Source organism: Manis javanica, chromosome 12 (genome assembly GCF_040802235.1).
Source record: "Manis javanica isolate MJ-LG chromosome 12, MJ_LKY, whole genome shotgun sequence".
Classification (NCBI taxonomy): Eukaryota; Metazoa; Chordata; class Mammalia; order Pholidota; family Manidae; genus Manis; species Manis javanica.
In genome coordinates, this window is record NC_133167.1 from 84,518,635 (window position 1) to 84,532,913 (window position 14,279).

General features: G+C 56.8%; 2 protein-coding genes across 5 annotated transcripts in view; one reads left to right on the plus strand and one right to left on the minus strand.

The window, feature by feature from the left end:
* The window catches only part of LOC140845184 (uncharacterized), a 29,603-nt gene that overhangs the window by 2,985 nt on the left and 12,339 nt on the right, over positions 1-14,279 (plus strand). Inside the window, exon 2 of the mRNA XM_073218947.1 lies at positions 13,439-13,572. The gene's annotated coding sequence lies outside the window, so the exon portion shown is untranslated. The remainder of the gene's footprint in view (positions 1-13,438; positions 13,573-14,279) is intronic.
* Positions 5-13,428, minus strand: LOC118971795 (ral-GDS-related protein-like). 4 transcript variants are annotated; one of them, XR_012123939.1, is made up of 12 exons: positions 8,865-13,428; positions 7,848-8,122; positions 7,463-7,629; positions 6,994-7,319; positions 6,056-6,268; positions 5,622-5,725; positions 5,119-5,185; positions 4,298-4,360; positions 2,886-3,007; positions 2,674-2,777; positions 1,858-2,309; positions 5-1,759 (listed from the first exon to the last, which is right to left on the minus strand). XR_012123939.1 is itself a non-coding variant. In XM_073218940.1 (11 exons), exons 2-10 carry the CDS (start codon positions 7,973-7,975, stop codon positions 2,693-2,695), a joined length of 1,275 nt encoding a protein of 424 aa, XP_073075041.1. In that variant the 5' UTR covers positions 7,976-8,122; positions 10,157-13,428; the 3' UTR covers positions 5-2,309; positions 2,674-2,692. The 4 variants fall into 4 exon arrangements, 3 of the variants coding, with proteins under 3 accessions (XP_073075041.1, XP_073075039.1, XP_073075040.1); XM_073218940.1 differs by having other exon boundaries at positions 5-2,309; positions 10,157-13,428; XM_073218938.1 differs by having other exon boundaries at positions 5-2,309.

Below are 14,279 nucleotides of genomic sequence, written 5' to 3' on the forward strand. Positions count from 1 at the left end.
AGGTGGCTGCGGGGCGCAGCCGGACCCGGAAGGGGCGCGGGGTCCCCTGCCCTCGCCTGAGGTCGTGGTGGAGCCGGTGAGGGGGCGGCGCGTGGCCCGTGGGGCCGGGAAACGGCCGAAGCGGGTGGTGGGCTCCCGGGGCCCGGCCGGGGATCGGGAGTCGGCGCGTCCCGCTGGAGGGGCCGCACGGGAAGGGAGGGAGCGGAGCGGATGCGCCGAGAGCGGACGTCCAAGCGGCCGGCGAAGTTCGTCGGGGCAGCGTGGGAGGGGCTCGCTGGAGCCGCTGCTCCTCCGTCCGTGCCCAGCTAGTGAGCGCGGCTGCTCTCCGCCCCGCGGCGCCGCCCTGCTCCCGCCATCCCGGGACGGGGCCGCAGGCGGAGGCCGGGCCGGACCGGGCCGTGCAGACAGGGAGGCCGGGGGGCGTTTTGCGTTGTGTGGATTTATCAGGCGGGGGCCTCGAGGGCGACGGCCGGGCGGGCTGAAATTCAAGTGTGACCCGCGTCGGGGCGGCAGGGGAGAGGCCGCCTGGAGGAAGCGCCTTTAAAATTAAAAAATGTTTCATGAGGTATCTCTCAGTTTTTTCTACTTGGGAATGAAGTTTCTTTACTTTGGTCTCGGAACTGACAGTGCATTTTCTTGTATTTAAAAGTTTATATCTTTCTGTCATTTTGGTTTGTAGTCTGCAGCTGAGTAATTTATAACTAGCCACAGAGATTCTGAGACAGGGACCGTGGGTGTAGTCAGACTAGCGTGTGGGCTTCCGGTAAAAGACCCCTACCAAAACTCCCTATTAAACAATTAAGCAAAATCAGAGTCACGTTAATTCTCCAAAGTAAAATATCAACCTAGGAGTATAAGCATTCTTTAGTGAAGATTAGTTAAAACTAAGGAGCCAGGAGTAACCTGGCCTGGAATGTTTGAACATACATACCCGAGATAAGAAAAATGCCTCAGCATGGCCCATGTCTTCATTGTGTCAATTAAATGAGGCTATTGTAAACTTTACTTTAGCCTGCTCAAAGGCCCAGTTTATTTTTTACTTTGCCCAGATGCTGCTTTTCCTCCTCCAGCCCCTAATCAAGTAATACATAACCTGGGCAATTAATGTGGCAAGTAAACCCAGTCACAGGCAACATAGTGAAAGGCAGGAAGGATCCCATCTTAAAGATGAGATTGAATTTTAACACCCAGGAAGTTAAGAAGTAAGATTCTTCATTATTATTATTATTATTAAAGTATTCTTGATATACACCCCTATGAAGGTTTCACATGAAAAACAATGTGGTTAATACATTCAGCCATGTTATTGACTCCCCCCCATACCCCTTTGCAGTCACTGTCCATCAGTGAAGTAAGATGCCACAGATTCACTATTTGCCAAGAAGTAAGATTATTTATTTATTTACTTACTTTATTAAGGTATCATTGATGTACACTCCTATGAAGGTTTCACATGAAAAAACAATGTGGTTACTACATTCACCCCTGTTATCATGTCCCCCCCATACCCCACTGCAGTCACTGCCCATCAGTGTAGTAAGATGCCAGAGTCACTATTTGCCTTCTCTGTGCTACACTGTCTATCCCCCGGCTCCCCCCCACACACCATGTGTGCCAATCATGATACCCCTGAATCTCCTTCTCCCTTTCTCCCCACCGGCCCTCCCTCACCCCTCCCCTTTGGTAACCACCAGTCCCTTCTTGAAGTCTGTGAGTCTGTTGCTGTTTTGTTCTTTCAGTTTTCCTTCGTTGTTATACTCTGCAAATGGGTGAAATCAGAAAAGAGGTGCTCATGCTGATATTCAGGGGATTTTTGCCTATGTTGTCTTCTAAGAGTTCTATAGTTTCATGACTTACATTCAGGTCTTTGATCCATTTCGAGTTTACTTTTGTGTGTGGGGATAGACAATAATTCAGTTTCGTTCTCTTGTACGTAGCTGTCCAATTTGCGGACACCAGCTGTTGAAGAGGCTGTCATTTCCCCATTGTATGTCCATGGCTCCTTTATCATGTATTAATTGACCATATATATACTTGGATGTATATCTGGGCTCTCCAGTCTGTTCCATTGGCTGCAGCTACGTACGGGTCCCTGAGCCTGCAGCAGCAGCCTGGGAAGCTGCCCAAGTCTGCTGATGGAAGAGGTGCAAGAGCACCTGCCCCAGCAGAGGCTCAGGATGAGCAGCGGGAGGAAGAGGAGCAGGAAGCAGACTAGGGTCCTGGGGCGCCGGGTGCCTCCAGTCCAAAGGGGAAGCTCTCCTCCGCACACAGCCAGGGTACCAGCTGGGTCGTGGGCCTGATGACAGCAGCTACAGGGCCATGCAGGTGAACAGAAGAGGCAGGTTATCCCAGGTTCCCCCCGTTATCCTGCTTCCACCCTGTCCTCACTACCCTCTGTGCTCCTGGCCCTGTGCAGAGGGTCCTGTTAATCACCGTCACCCATGGGGTCCCTGTCACAGTGAGGCGCATGAGCATAACCCACTCACAGAGGAGGAAACTGGGTCCCAGAGAGGGAGGGGAATCACCCTTGAGCCTGACAGGACTGTTCGGCAGTGGAGCAGAATCCCAGCCCAACCTGTCTTTAGTACTCCCCCACACCCAGCATGGCCCGAAGCTTCCCTGAGGCTGGGGAGCAGCCCACCCCTTGCGAATGGCCCCAGGCCAGAAACTTACCTGACTCTGGCCACTAAGTTTAAATGTTGCGGGACCTGAAGAACAAGAGTCCCTTTCTGCCGGCCCTCTGGCCTGGGGGCTCCAGCTGGCAGGACAGGGTGTATCTGCAGGACAGAGGGGCACCTGTGAGTCCCTGGAGCCACATGTCAGGGGCCCTTCTCCCAGAGCCTGCCAGCAGCTGGAACCCACACGTGAGTCCTGCCCAGCCTCACCTCTTCTGGTCATCCAGGGTCTCCACGGCCTGGAAGAAGGCTCTGAAGTGCTCCTCGGGTTGCAGGTGATGCGTCATGGCCACGTACTTGTGTATGAGCATCTCACGTAGGATGGAACTTTCCTGCGGCAGAGGAAGGACAGGATGCACACAAGGAGGGGCGTGAGGAGCGGAGCAATGGGATGGTCCCTGATCTTTGCTCCCGTGGGAACCTGCCTTCCCTCCAATGCTATCTAGCCCTGCCTGTTCCCACTGTTGGGTCTCTAGCTGCTCCTCCAGGAAGGCCATCTTGATGCCACCCCCATCCCCCACCCGACAAAGCCTTGAGTGTCCTCAGCTCTGGGTGTGTTAACCTTCTCAAGACATGTCAGACCCAGGGGTTGGGCCGGACAGGGTCCTGCCCAGGGGCTCTGCACCCCCCCCTCACTTTCTGTGGCGGGGTGTTACAGTAGCTCAACTCCGTCTCATCCCGTCACCCTGGAAGGCACCAAGGCAGCCAAAGTGCATCAGAAACAGCCCCTTGCACCCAGAATGAGGCCTAAACCTCCCCACCCTTTCTCAAGTTGGAGCACTCAGACCTAGGCCAGGATCTGGGGTACCGAGGAGGAGGGACTGGACTGGGGAGCTGAGGCCAAGCTTCCCATGCAAGTCTCTCTGATGACACGGAGACTGAGGCCTCAGGCAGGAAGGCACGGGCAGCCCCCTCCTGTGCTTCCTGCCTTGAAGGAGCAACATCCCTCCCCCTGGGCAGGGCCTGAGGGAGAGGCCATCCTGCTCAGAGGCTGCAGCCTGTAGCCCTCAGCCCCACCTGCCCTGGGGCTGGGACTGGGGCTTAAGGGGGGCAGGGGGTCCTTCTGGCTGCCCTCTCCAAGGAGCCCAGCCCCTGGGGTGGAGGGGAGACTCCCAAGAGGCGGGTGGCCTGGTGCTGAGAGCTCCAGCTCACTAGGGTCTCTCTCCTCTTCAGAGCTCACCATCCTGCACACCCTGTGCCCCTCTGGCCTCATTCCCATCATTCTGTTCCAGGGGTTTGACTAGGACCAGGAGGCCAGCCATGAACAATCCGAAGATGGGGACCATGCTGTGCCACTGGGGTGGGGAGGTGCCCCGTCTACCTCAGGGGAGCCCATAGAGCCTCTCCTGAACCCCTCACTCGCAGCCCCTAGCTCCCCTTGGACCACCCTGTGCTTCCTCCCACGCCCTCCCTTTGCCCTGCTCTCCTCTCCTGTCCCTCCCAGGGCTGGCTTTTGGCCAATCCCAAGACCCGTGGTCCCTGCACCCGTCCTCCAACTTCTCTCTGTACCCAGCTGCTCTCTCCCTCCTGTTCACCCCAGTCCTGGCAGTTCAGGGCTGGTGGCACCAGCAGCAAGTACAGGGTCTCCCCCACAGCCATGACCCTGGCCAGGCCACTCTCACCTCCTGCCTATCCTCAGATTCCCGGAGGAAACGATGCTGTTGCGTCACCATGGAAGTCGCCTCCTGCAAGGTCCAGGTCACTCAGGTGTGCTCATGCTCCCCTCCCACATGGCCTCCCACAAATCAGAGCTTGGTTGGTGGATGCCTCGCCTGAGTCCTCTGGTGCTGTGCTGTCCCCACCCCCAGCAGGCTCTCAGCTGAGGGCGATCGCAGCTCCAGCACACACTTATACTCATGGGTGTCTTTGGGCCACTGCCGGCCGTCCTGAGAGGCTTCCTCACCTGCAGAGTGTCAGGGGAGTTCCCTTTGCCTCCCAGGGTGCCCTGAACACTCACTGTCACCTGGCTATCACCATGGCTCCCCTCACACGACCGGGTGGGATGGGCACAAAGCTGAAGGCCATCTTGTGCTCCCTGGACCCTGCTCACCTGGGAGGCCCGCACCCCAGGGTGACAACCTTCCCTGACCAGATGAGGAGCCTGAGGCCTCAGAGGGGCAGTGATGGGCTCAGGGGGCCCTGGGGAGGGGCTGACCTTGCTCTGCCATAGGCCCCACCCCTGCTGCCAGCCCAGTGCCAGCCCTAGCCCCAGCCCTGACAGGAGCCTGTCCTCTGGGTCCTCGCTGGATGTCAGGCCCCCAGTCAAGTGGAGCCAGGGAGGGAGACAAACAGGACACCTTGGGGGCCAGGCGGAGCCTACTTCTCCCATCAGCTGTCCCCTCTCACCATGCACACCTCGAGTCAGCACCCAAGGCTGGGCCACAGCACGGCAGAGGGCTTGCCCCAAGGATCCCCTCCCTCCAGACCTCTAGCCTCCATTTACCTTGAGGAGCCTCTTCCGGTTAAGCCACCTCTCTTTTTCAAGTCTCTTATGCATCCTGGAGCTCTTCCTAAGGGGAGGAGAGAGGAGGGAGACATGTGGCCAACAGGTGGAGGCTTTGGGGTGTTGGACCCCTTTTCCACTAGCCTGCATGAGGCTTTCCACCATGGCTCTTAGTCCTGGGGAATCTGAGGCCTGCAGTTCTCCTGGGGGCAGATCTGCTTTGGGACAGGTGGCTGTCCTTGGGACAGAGATCTCCTGCTGCAAAACACATGCTGAACATCTCCCATTGGCTTCAACCCACACCTGACGAAGAAACCCGATTCCTGAGGGGGAACCGCTGGCCTAACCCACGGGGGCTCTGAGGGCCCGCCATCCTGTAAGCCCCTGTCCCCAGGGTCTGCCGCCTCCCAGGAGCCCCAGCCGACTGAGGGGACACTGCCAGACCTAGGGGTGGTGTCGCTGGTCCACTAAGGTCCCCTGGTCCTAGTGACAGGACTACCTACCAGGAAACACGTCCCCAGGTGCACTGCAGACGACTGATGGCAGGGCTCTGCAGGGCCAAGAGAATGGCATGGAGGTGTGCGAAATTCTCGAGGTCCAGACACTCCTGGGAGGGAAGACAGAGCTGAGAACGTGGCCTGCTTCTGTCCCCCTATGAACTCCTGTCCTTAAGGAGACAGGCACCCAGGGAGCCCAGCACACCCAGTACCTGTTGAGCAGCCCTCCTGGGTGGAGGACTGTATCTCAACCCAAGGAAGGGGCCAGGGATGGCTGTCCCACCCTCGGGGCCTGCGAGTCCAGGTCAGCACGTCCCTGGCAGGAGGGGCCCAGGGACCAGGCAGGGTCAGACTGTAGGACTCCATCCTGAGAGTTGGCCAAGGAGGGGAGAAGGTCCCAACATGCCAGGATGGACCCTGGGGGCTGTTCCATGGCACACCTTGGCCACCTGGATCCAGAACTCTACCACTCGGGCCCTGTCCCGCGCCGTCATGCCTGGGGCCCCGAGGCAGGAGGAGATGACCATGTTGGCTGCATCATGAAATTGTTTTATGATCTTATTGGTGGAGGCCAGGTGTTCAACGTTTCCGTTGTATGACTGGCTCCCGCAGCGGGTCATGCGGTCGTCCACTGCCACCTTGGTGAACAGTTCCTGAGGATGGCAAGGGGGTGTCATTTAGCTGTGTCCACGGTGCCCCTGGACCCAGGTGGTTACCAGTCAGAGCTGGAGCCCAGGCCACTGAGGATGTGGTGTGAGCCTTATGGCAGTCCAGGCTTCGGACTCCATCCACTGAGGCACCCGGGAACGGATGCACTGGACCCCACAATGGTGGGGAACAGAGGGCCTCACTGAGAACAGGCATCCTCCCTCACCTCCTCCCTGCAGCACAAGGCAGCTCATGCCTGCACGACCTGGGGCATCTGCCTCCCATTCTGTCACCCCGTGGATCCCGCTACCCACTCAGGTGCAGTTACCCCCAAAACAACTCCAACCAGGCCTTTGTTGTTGTCTGTCAGGTACATGGCAGGGGCCTCTGAAGTGCGGAGGCTGTGGAGGCCTGCCAGCCAATGGCCTGAGGACCTAAGGCCCTGGCAGCACCTCTCTGAGCACCCCTCTACTACACTGCCCCTCCCACCCCAGCCAGGCCCTGCCCACCTTCCTTCTGCTATTTCTCATTGGTCTGCAAGGATCCCTAAGTGCCAGCCCTACTGTCCGTGTGGTCAGTGAAGGCTTGGGGGTGAGGAGAGTTTCTCAGGGCATATGGTGGGAAGGTGGCATGTGGGCCCAGATCACAGGAGTGCACATCGGGACAGCAGGTCTGGGGCAGCGCATGGCACAGGGAAGGCCCACCCCAACTTCGATCCCGCTCCACTCACCGCATACATCAGGGTCAGCTGCTCGGCAACCAGGCGGGGGGGGAATGCCAGGAGGGTGGACTCTGGAGCTGGCTTTGCCCCTGCCAGGCCCGGTGCCATTCTGGCAGGTGCCCTGGGCCCTGTACCTGAGGGCTCATGGGGCTCAAGCTCAGGGCTCGGCAGTGGGGCTGAGGGCACTGCTGGGACGTCCTCCGGCTCTGCGGGGGCTGACGCAGGTGACACTGGCCGTAGCTCCAGCACAGGGGTCTCAGGGAGCTCCTGAACTGGCTCTAGCCATGAAGCCGGCCCTCCCTGTGTCTCTGGAGCCAGCTGCGTCTGCCGTGGTTCTGGAGCAGGGAGGACACAGAGAAAGGGTCACCCCGGGGCTGATTCCCCACACCTTACAATGACAGAAAAGCCCTCACTGCGTTGCAGGCAACCCTGGTCCAGGAAGCCCACCCTAGACGGTTCCCTGGCTGCAGCCCCTCACCTTCCGGCTCTGCCACAGTGGGCCCCAGGTGCTCCTCCTGGGCCAAGTGGTGGAGGACTCGGCCCTCTGGGATAGATGAAAGCTGGCTGCCATGGAGGACGCTGGTCACATCATTGGGCTCCCAGGCATGGCGCCTAGCCTGGCCCATCCTGGGGCTGGGGGAAGGCCTGGGGGTGGAAGAGTGTGAAGCCTGGTCTTCCCAGCCACACTGCCGTCCCAGCCCACCCTTGTGTGGGCCTGGCCACTCTGCATTCCCCTGCCTGTCCAGGCAACTGCTCCTCCCCCTTCCTGACCCTGTGTGTCCCGGGACCCCATCCTCTCCCATCCTCCCAAATAAGAAGTCCCCAGTCATCAGCCCGCCTGTGGGAATCCAAAGATGGGTCACCTGCTGGGTTCTGAAGGCTCATGGGGCTCCACCTCGGGGCCCGAGACCACTCCCGGGATGTCCGAGATCGCCGCACAGGGGCTGGTGGGCTCTGGACCTGGCACTGGCTCTGCCAGGCCCGGTGCCATTCCGGCAGGTGCTCCGGGCCCCAGGGCTGAAGCAGGTGACACCGGCTGTAGCTCCAGCACAGGGGTCTCTTGTGCCGTCCTCACACCTGTCCAGGGAGCCCTCCCCCTGTGGATCTTATTTGCATGGAGAGTTGACTCCTCTTCATGCTGAAAGGGGCAGGGGGTGTATCGTCAGTGGGAAACCCAGGAACCACCAGGACGAGGGAGGTTTGCAACTCACCCGAGAGTCCCCAGCCCTCTGGGGTGCGATCAAGGAGAGGGAAGGGGTGCCCCCAGGGAATGAGATTCCAGGCCTTCTGGAGTGGGACTGTCAACCACTCTCGTGGGGAAGCCCCTGGCAGATTGCCAGGTTTGGAACGGGGTCCTGGGTGTAGACAGCCTGCCCCAGGCCTAGAGAGATGGAGTAGGTGAATCCATCCACCAGCTCCTCCACGCTCCCCTGGGTGGAGCTCCAAAAAGCTAGTGCCTAGTAGCTTGGGAGGTGCCACCTGGGGCTGCCTGGACCTCCCCTCAGGAAATGTGGGCCTCAGACCCTGCCCCTGACATCAGGCGCACAGGGTCATCTGCATACGACTGGTCACTGAGGGAAGGAGAGGACAAACCCTGGGCTCAGGACTAACACGTGCGTGGAAGTACCTGGTCCCAACACTCACCTCCATGTCCTGAATGATGAGACCAGAGGTGTGACACTGACTGCCCCACCAGGGGGCCATCACCTCACAACATGCTGGCACCCAGAAATGGCCCCCCTCCTCCCCAGCCTTCAGTCCTGCCCATACCCCACACCCACCGCACGCACACAGAAGGGGCCGGGGGGAAGGTCATCCCGGGATGGGTCACACTTGGGGCCTGGACCTGGGGTGGCCTGCTCTGGGGTGCCCTGTGTTACCTCGGGGTTCCTTGGACAACACGGACAGAGGCGTTGGAGGTGGTCTCTGAGCCAACGCCCACAGCGAGCAGGAAGACCGCCCCTGTTTGCTTCCCTGACTTCCATGCCTTCAGAAGGCTCTGCACAACAAGACCGTATGTTGCTCTGTCGAGCGTCTCCGGTCAAGTGAGCAGGACTGGGGTCTGTGACCAGGAACTGGGCACCAGGTCACAATTCAGGTTCTACTGGGCGTGTCATCAGTGACATGAAGGTTCCATTTCATGGGCCCCTCCCTGCATTCAGACACGCCCACATGCCCCTCTGGGCTGCTGACTGCCCATCCTCCCGGACCCCTTGCCATGCATGACTACACAGATCTCCACCAGAACCCTCCCCTCACTATTTGGCAATGTCCCTAGGGTCCCAGCTCTGAGGAGACGAGCTGAGTTCAGACCTCTTTTTCTCACCAGTTCCCTGTCCTTCTGAACCCACAGTGCCTCCCAGGAGCTACCCAATGTCCCAACCTGCACAGGCAGGGTCATGCCAGACATTCCTCCCTAGGTACATCCTCAGGGATATATGGATGACACCTCCAACTCTTGGGGGCTGGTGTCATGTGTGTCTGACACACAGGCTCAGAGATGGAACAATGCCAACCAGGGTTGGCATGGAGCGTTGAATAACACGCAAGTCAGGCCTGGGTTCGGGCCATGTGATCTTGAGCAAGTCACCCCTGCCTCTAGGCCATTTTCATGTGTGCACCTTGAAGGGGGTGGCAATAACAGGAGACCCAGGTGTTGTCATCTACTTCCAAGGCATCCACCTTACAGAGGTCTCCGTTCTCTGAGGACCATACCCTAGGGCCTCCCGTTGACATATGTGGTGGGCAGCCTTGTATGCTGAACCCAGTAATCCCTCCTAGGAAGCACATACCCTGCGACCACTGTGTGGTGTGAACAGCACAGCCAAGGGGATGTGCTGTCTCAGCCACATTTCATGACAACCAGTCACTTCCCCACTTTTCATGCTTTCTGTACTAAAGGGTCCTGACACTGCCCAGGGCAGTGAGCTTGGTAGCCCATATCAGTGTGTATGTGTCACGGCTTCTACGCACATATTCTGTTTTTCAGACATAAGGCAGTGGGGTTTGGATGCAGCAACAAAATGGATATGTTCATCCATTTTGTTCGTGGTGTGACATATTTACGGAACAAATGTCGTGGTTAAGATCACAGAATAAAGATCTACTAGCTCATTTTCAACATCCCGCTTTAACCACTTAGTAGGCATTTGACTGTGGGTGAGTCACCGACCTTGGTAGCACAGTTTCTCCACCTGTCCCTTGGCCATCATCGTAGGGTCTTGACTACGTGAGGTCACAGAGAGCATTGAAGGAGTTACCCTGGGAAGAAAGAAGGCTTGGATGGCCTGGCACTTCACAAGTGCTTCATCTAGTTAGTATAAATCTATTGTTACATTCCTCTAACCTGTGTGTAAGCTCCAGAGGGCACAGAGCTAAGGGGGTCAATGCAGAATTTCCAGAACCTCCTACCTAGCCATAGTCCTGTTAGTAAAATTGGTGCCCAACCCCCACACTCTTCCATCTAAGGTGGTGGCCATTAAGTTTCACTTTCCCAGAATTAAGTTCAGCTTCCCACTCACGACAAGTGAACACCTGTGACGCAGACCAATAAAGTGCCACCAGCTAACCCTAATGACTCCATAGCCAATTAGCTGGTGCCAGTGCCTTAATAGGGTATATAAGCCAAAGCTCCCCAGCCCGCGCTACTGCTCTCACTCTCACGGGCAGCCACGTAGCTGCCGCTAAATAAATCTCTTGGTTGGATATCTGCTTCTCGGTGTGGTTATCTCTTCCCGTAAGGAATCCAGCAGTCCTTTTAAGTCCATTTACAGATCAATGGTTGTAACCAGTGCAGGGTCTTGCAACCTCCAGGACAAGGGGTGGAGAGGAAATGGCCATTCTCTCCTCCCCTCCATTCCTGGTATGTAACATTCCTGGTCTGGCATCTGGAAAAGTTCCTGCTAGAACGGATGGGCAGGGGAAGGAGAGCATCAGCCGTGGCTGGAGGAGTTGGATGGTGCTGAGCCTGGCTAGCGACTGTAAGAAATGAACGCCTTTCTCCCTACCTGCCCTTTCTCTTGACTGATTTCGGTTTTGCAGTCTCATAGGGTGACTTGCCCTGGCCTGGGAACATCTATCCCTCCAAGGCTATATCTGGCATAGTTGGCAGGATCTGGTGAACCTGAAATTGGTCCTCATGGTTCCCTGTTGGTGTGGACTGCTTGTTTAGATGGTGTGGATATACTTAGTTCCCTAGAGGTGGTGGGGATACATCTGGGGACCCTCCCTAGGGGTGGCAGGTATTCCCCTGTGGATGGCGAGGCCTCACCTGGAGATCCCACAGTGGGGATGGTGTCTGCGGGAAAGTGCCTCCTGGAGGAGTGGGCCTCTCCCCCGAAACTGGGAAAAATGGGGACACTGGAGGCCGTGGAGTCAACCCTAGGTAAAATCAGGGACTCGGGAACTGAGTGGCCATGAGATGGCAGGAAAAGTGGGGTGGTTGCTTCTTGCAGCATTAGAAAGGGTTACTGAGAGAAATGTCCTCCAATGGCAAGAGTCCAGGAAGATGAGTTGTGGGGTGGTCTGAGAAGGGAAAGAAAACAGCTCCCACTGCTGAGAGACACTGGTGGCACAGGACGGGACAGCAGAAAAACAGGACATAGAGAGCCCATGGGGGTGGTGAAGGAAGGGGTGGTGCCTTCAGCCCTGGAGACAGCAGACAGCAGGGTAGGAGGTGCAGGGGACAATGACGGGGTGGGACCAAGGACAGAGCTGTTGCTGAGCCTGCTGCCTGAGGCACCAACTCTCCCATACTGAAGGCCTGCCTGATTTGTTACGCGAACCGCGGGTTCCTCGCTGAGTGGAGCAGACCCCACCCCACTGTCGAGCACTCCACGCTCAGCGACTATACCCAGGCCGAGCTGGAGCCTCTGTGTACATGGCTTTTGCATCTTTGGGGTTTAGGTGTAGAGGGCATTGTTCCGTCTGGGTCCAAAATGAATAAAGTGGCTTCCCTGATGACTCACCCATCTCTCTGGCAGAGGATACAAAATGCCCATGAGCACCAGGGAATGATGTACTTTTGGATTGCCTGACTGCAGCCCTAAGGGCAGTTTGGCCTAATGAGAGTGAGTTGCCTTATTTCCCTGCTAGTTGGAAAACACGTGCATCACTCCAGCAGGTGCTGGGGAGCTGGGCATGGAAAGTTATTGAGAGAGCTGTTATGTGGACTGACAGGGCCCCTGTGAGGAGTTGTTCACCACGGGGATGAGGACTCTGGTGCTCCGTACAGCTCCTCCATCCTTCTCTGGGTCCCTAGTGACTGTTCTTGCTCCTCCACGTAGGAAAACCCGTAAGTGAGGTCACTCCTGCTGCTCAGATCTGGGGGAGGCTGAAATCAGAAGAGCTCAGAAGGAAGTATGGTCCGCGGCTGAAAGAGGTTTACAGGGCCCTGTGAAGGTCTTGAGGACCCAGATTATGGGTTGATTTGATAAAGGCAGGGGCAGTGTAAGAAATACTCCATGGAGAGCCTAGTAGGATCTTCCTAGAACTGTGGCACCTATTAAAGCCAAAGCAGTGGTCCAAGCCGCTGAAGTACAAGACACGGAAACCAGAGGCAAAGCCTGTCCCCTGGCCCATGTCCCTGCAGGACTTCCATGGTCCCTGACTCCACAGGAGGGTGATTGGGGATTGCGGTTTGACTTGGTGGGGGGGGATGTCAAGGCCTCCACCTTGTGGGCGTGGTGAGGACTGGAGGCCACATGACATGTACAGTTAGCAATTCACTGGTCGCCAGTGAATGTACAATGTGTTCTGGCACTGGTGGAGTCCGGAGCTGAATGTTCTTTGATTTATGGTAACCCTGAGTGGTTTCCTGGGACCCCCACTGTGATATATGCTATGGGGGTAAGGCAGTTAGAGTGAAGAAAGCCCAAAATACCTTGGGAATGGGGCATTTACCCCCAAAGCAGTGCACTGTGTATATTTCTCCAATCCCTGAATATATTTTGGGGTTGGATACCCTGCAGGACCTGTGGTTACAGACCACTGCAGGTGAGTTCCGACTGAGGATTTGTGTGGTAAAGGCAGCTCGGAGGGGACTTGCTAAGCACTCACCCATAGCTCTGTCTGTACCTCGGCAAGTGACAAATGCTAAGCAGTATGTATTGCCAGGGGGCACAAAGAAATCGGAGAAACCCTAGAGGAGCTGGAGAAGGTGGACATCGTAATGTGCACTCATAGTCCTTTTACTTCCCTGGTGTGACACATCATGTTGAGGGCCTTGCTAATGCTTTCTTCTCTATTGACATAACACAGGAGATCCAGGAACAGTTTGCCTTCATGTGGGAAGGGTGGCCGAGGATGTTCGCTGTCTATCTGCAGGGACACCTCTGCAGTTCCAACATATGTCATGGACTTGTAGCCCAGGACTTGGCAGCATGGGAGAAACTGCCGACAGTGCACCTGTATCATTATATTGATGACATTATGCTCACATCTGATTCTCTTCCAGATCTACAAGGTGCAGCACCCGGAGTGCTGCAGCACCTACAGGAGAAAGGATGACAGGAGGGACAGAAGTTGGGGCCAGCTATCACTTTCTGCCTGGCCTCCTGGTTGGCTGCTGGTGGCAGAGGGATCTGTGATGTAAGTCCGGGGAGAGGAAATGCCAGTTTGACTGTTGATTTTGAAAGTACCATGTAACTGTGATTTAGCCCCTATGAGCAACAGTTCACAGTCAGTCCGTTCTGCAGGCACAGGGACTTAGCAAGAGACAATCCTATCCACAACACTGTAGACCCAGGACAGGGCCTATACTCAGCTTTAGCCCCCTCAAAGGGACCCTAAACTGTCCTACTCGCCCTGGGACCAAACAGGGAACATGCCCTTCTGTGTCTGAGAGTCCAGAAGGGTCCCCATATTATGTTCCAGCCTCCTCTCAGCCACAGTCTACTAACAGTCCTGCTGGCAAAGATACCAGCAGGAGACCCTCCTGTCTATGGCCCTGGAGATCCTGAAGGGATCCTATACTTGACTCCAGCCTCCTCACGGCTAGTCTATCAGCAGTTCTGCTGGACCAGGGAATCAGCAGGACACATTCCCACCTGTGCTCCTGAAGATCAAAAAAGGGCCCAACTTCCGGGGACAGCTTCAGCTCGTACCAGCCATATTTCACCAAGCATCACTGATATCACAGGGACCAAGCAGGAGATGTTCCAGACTGTGCCTAAGAAGACCCCAACATGGCCCCATACTTGGATCAAGCCCCTGCAGCCACAGGCAGAGAGCTGTCGAGCCCACCCAGGGCCCTGGCAGGATACATACCTATCTGTGCCTCCAGAGCCAGATCTGCA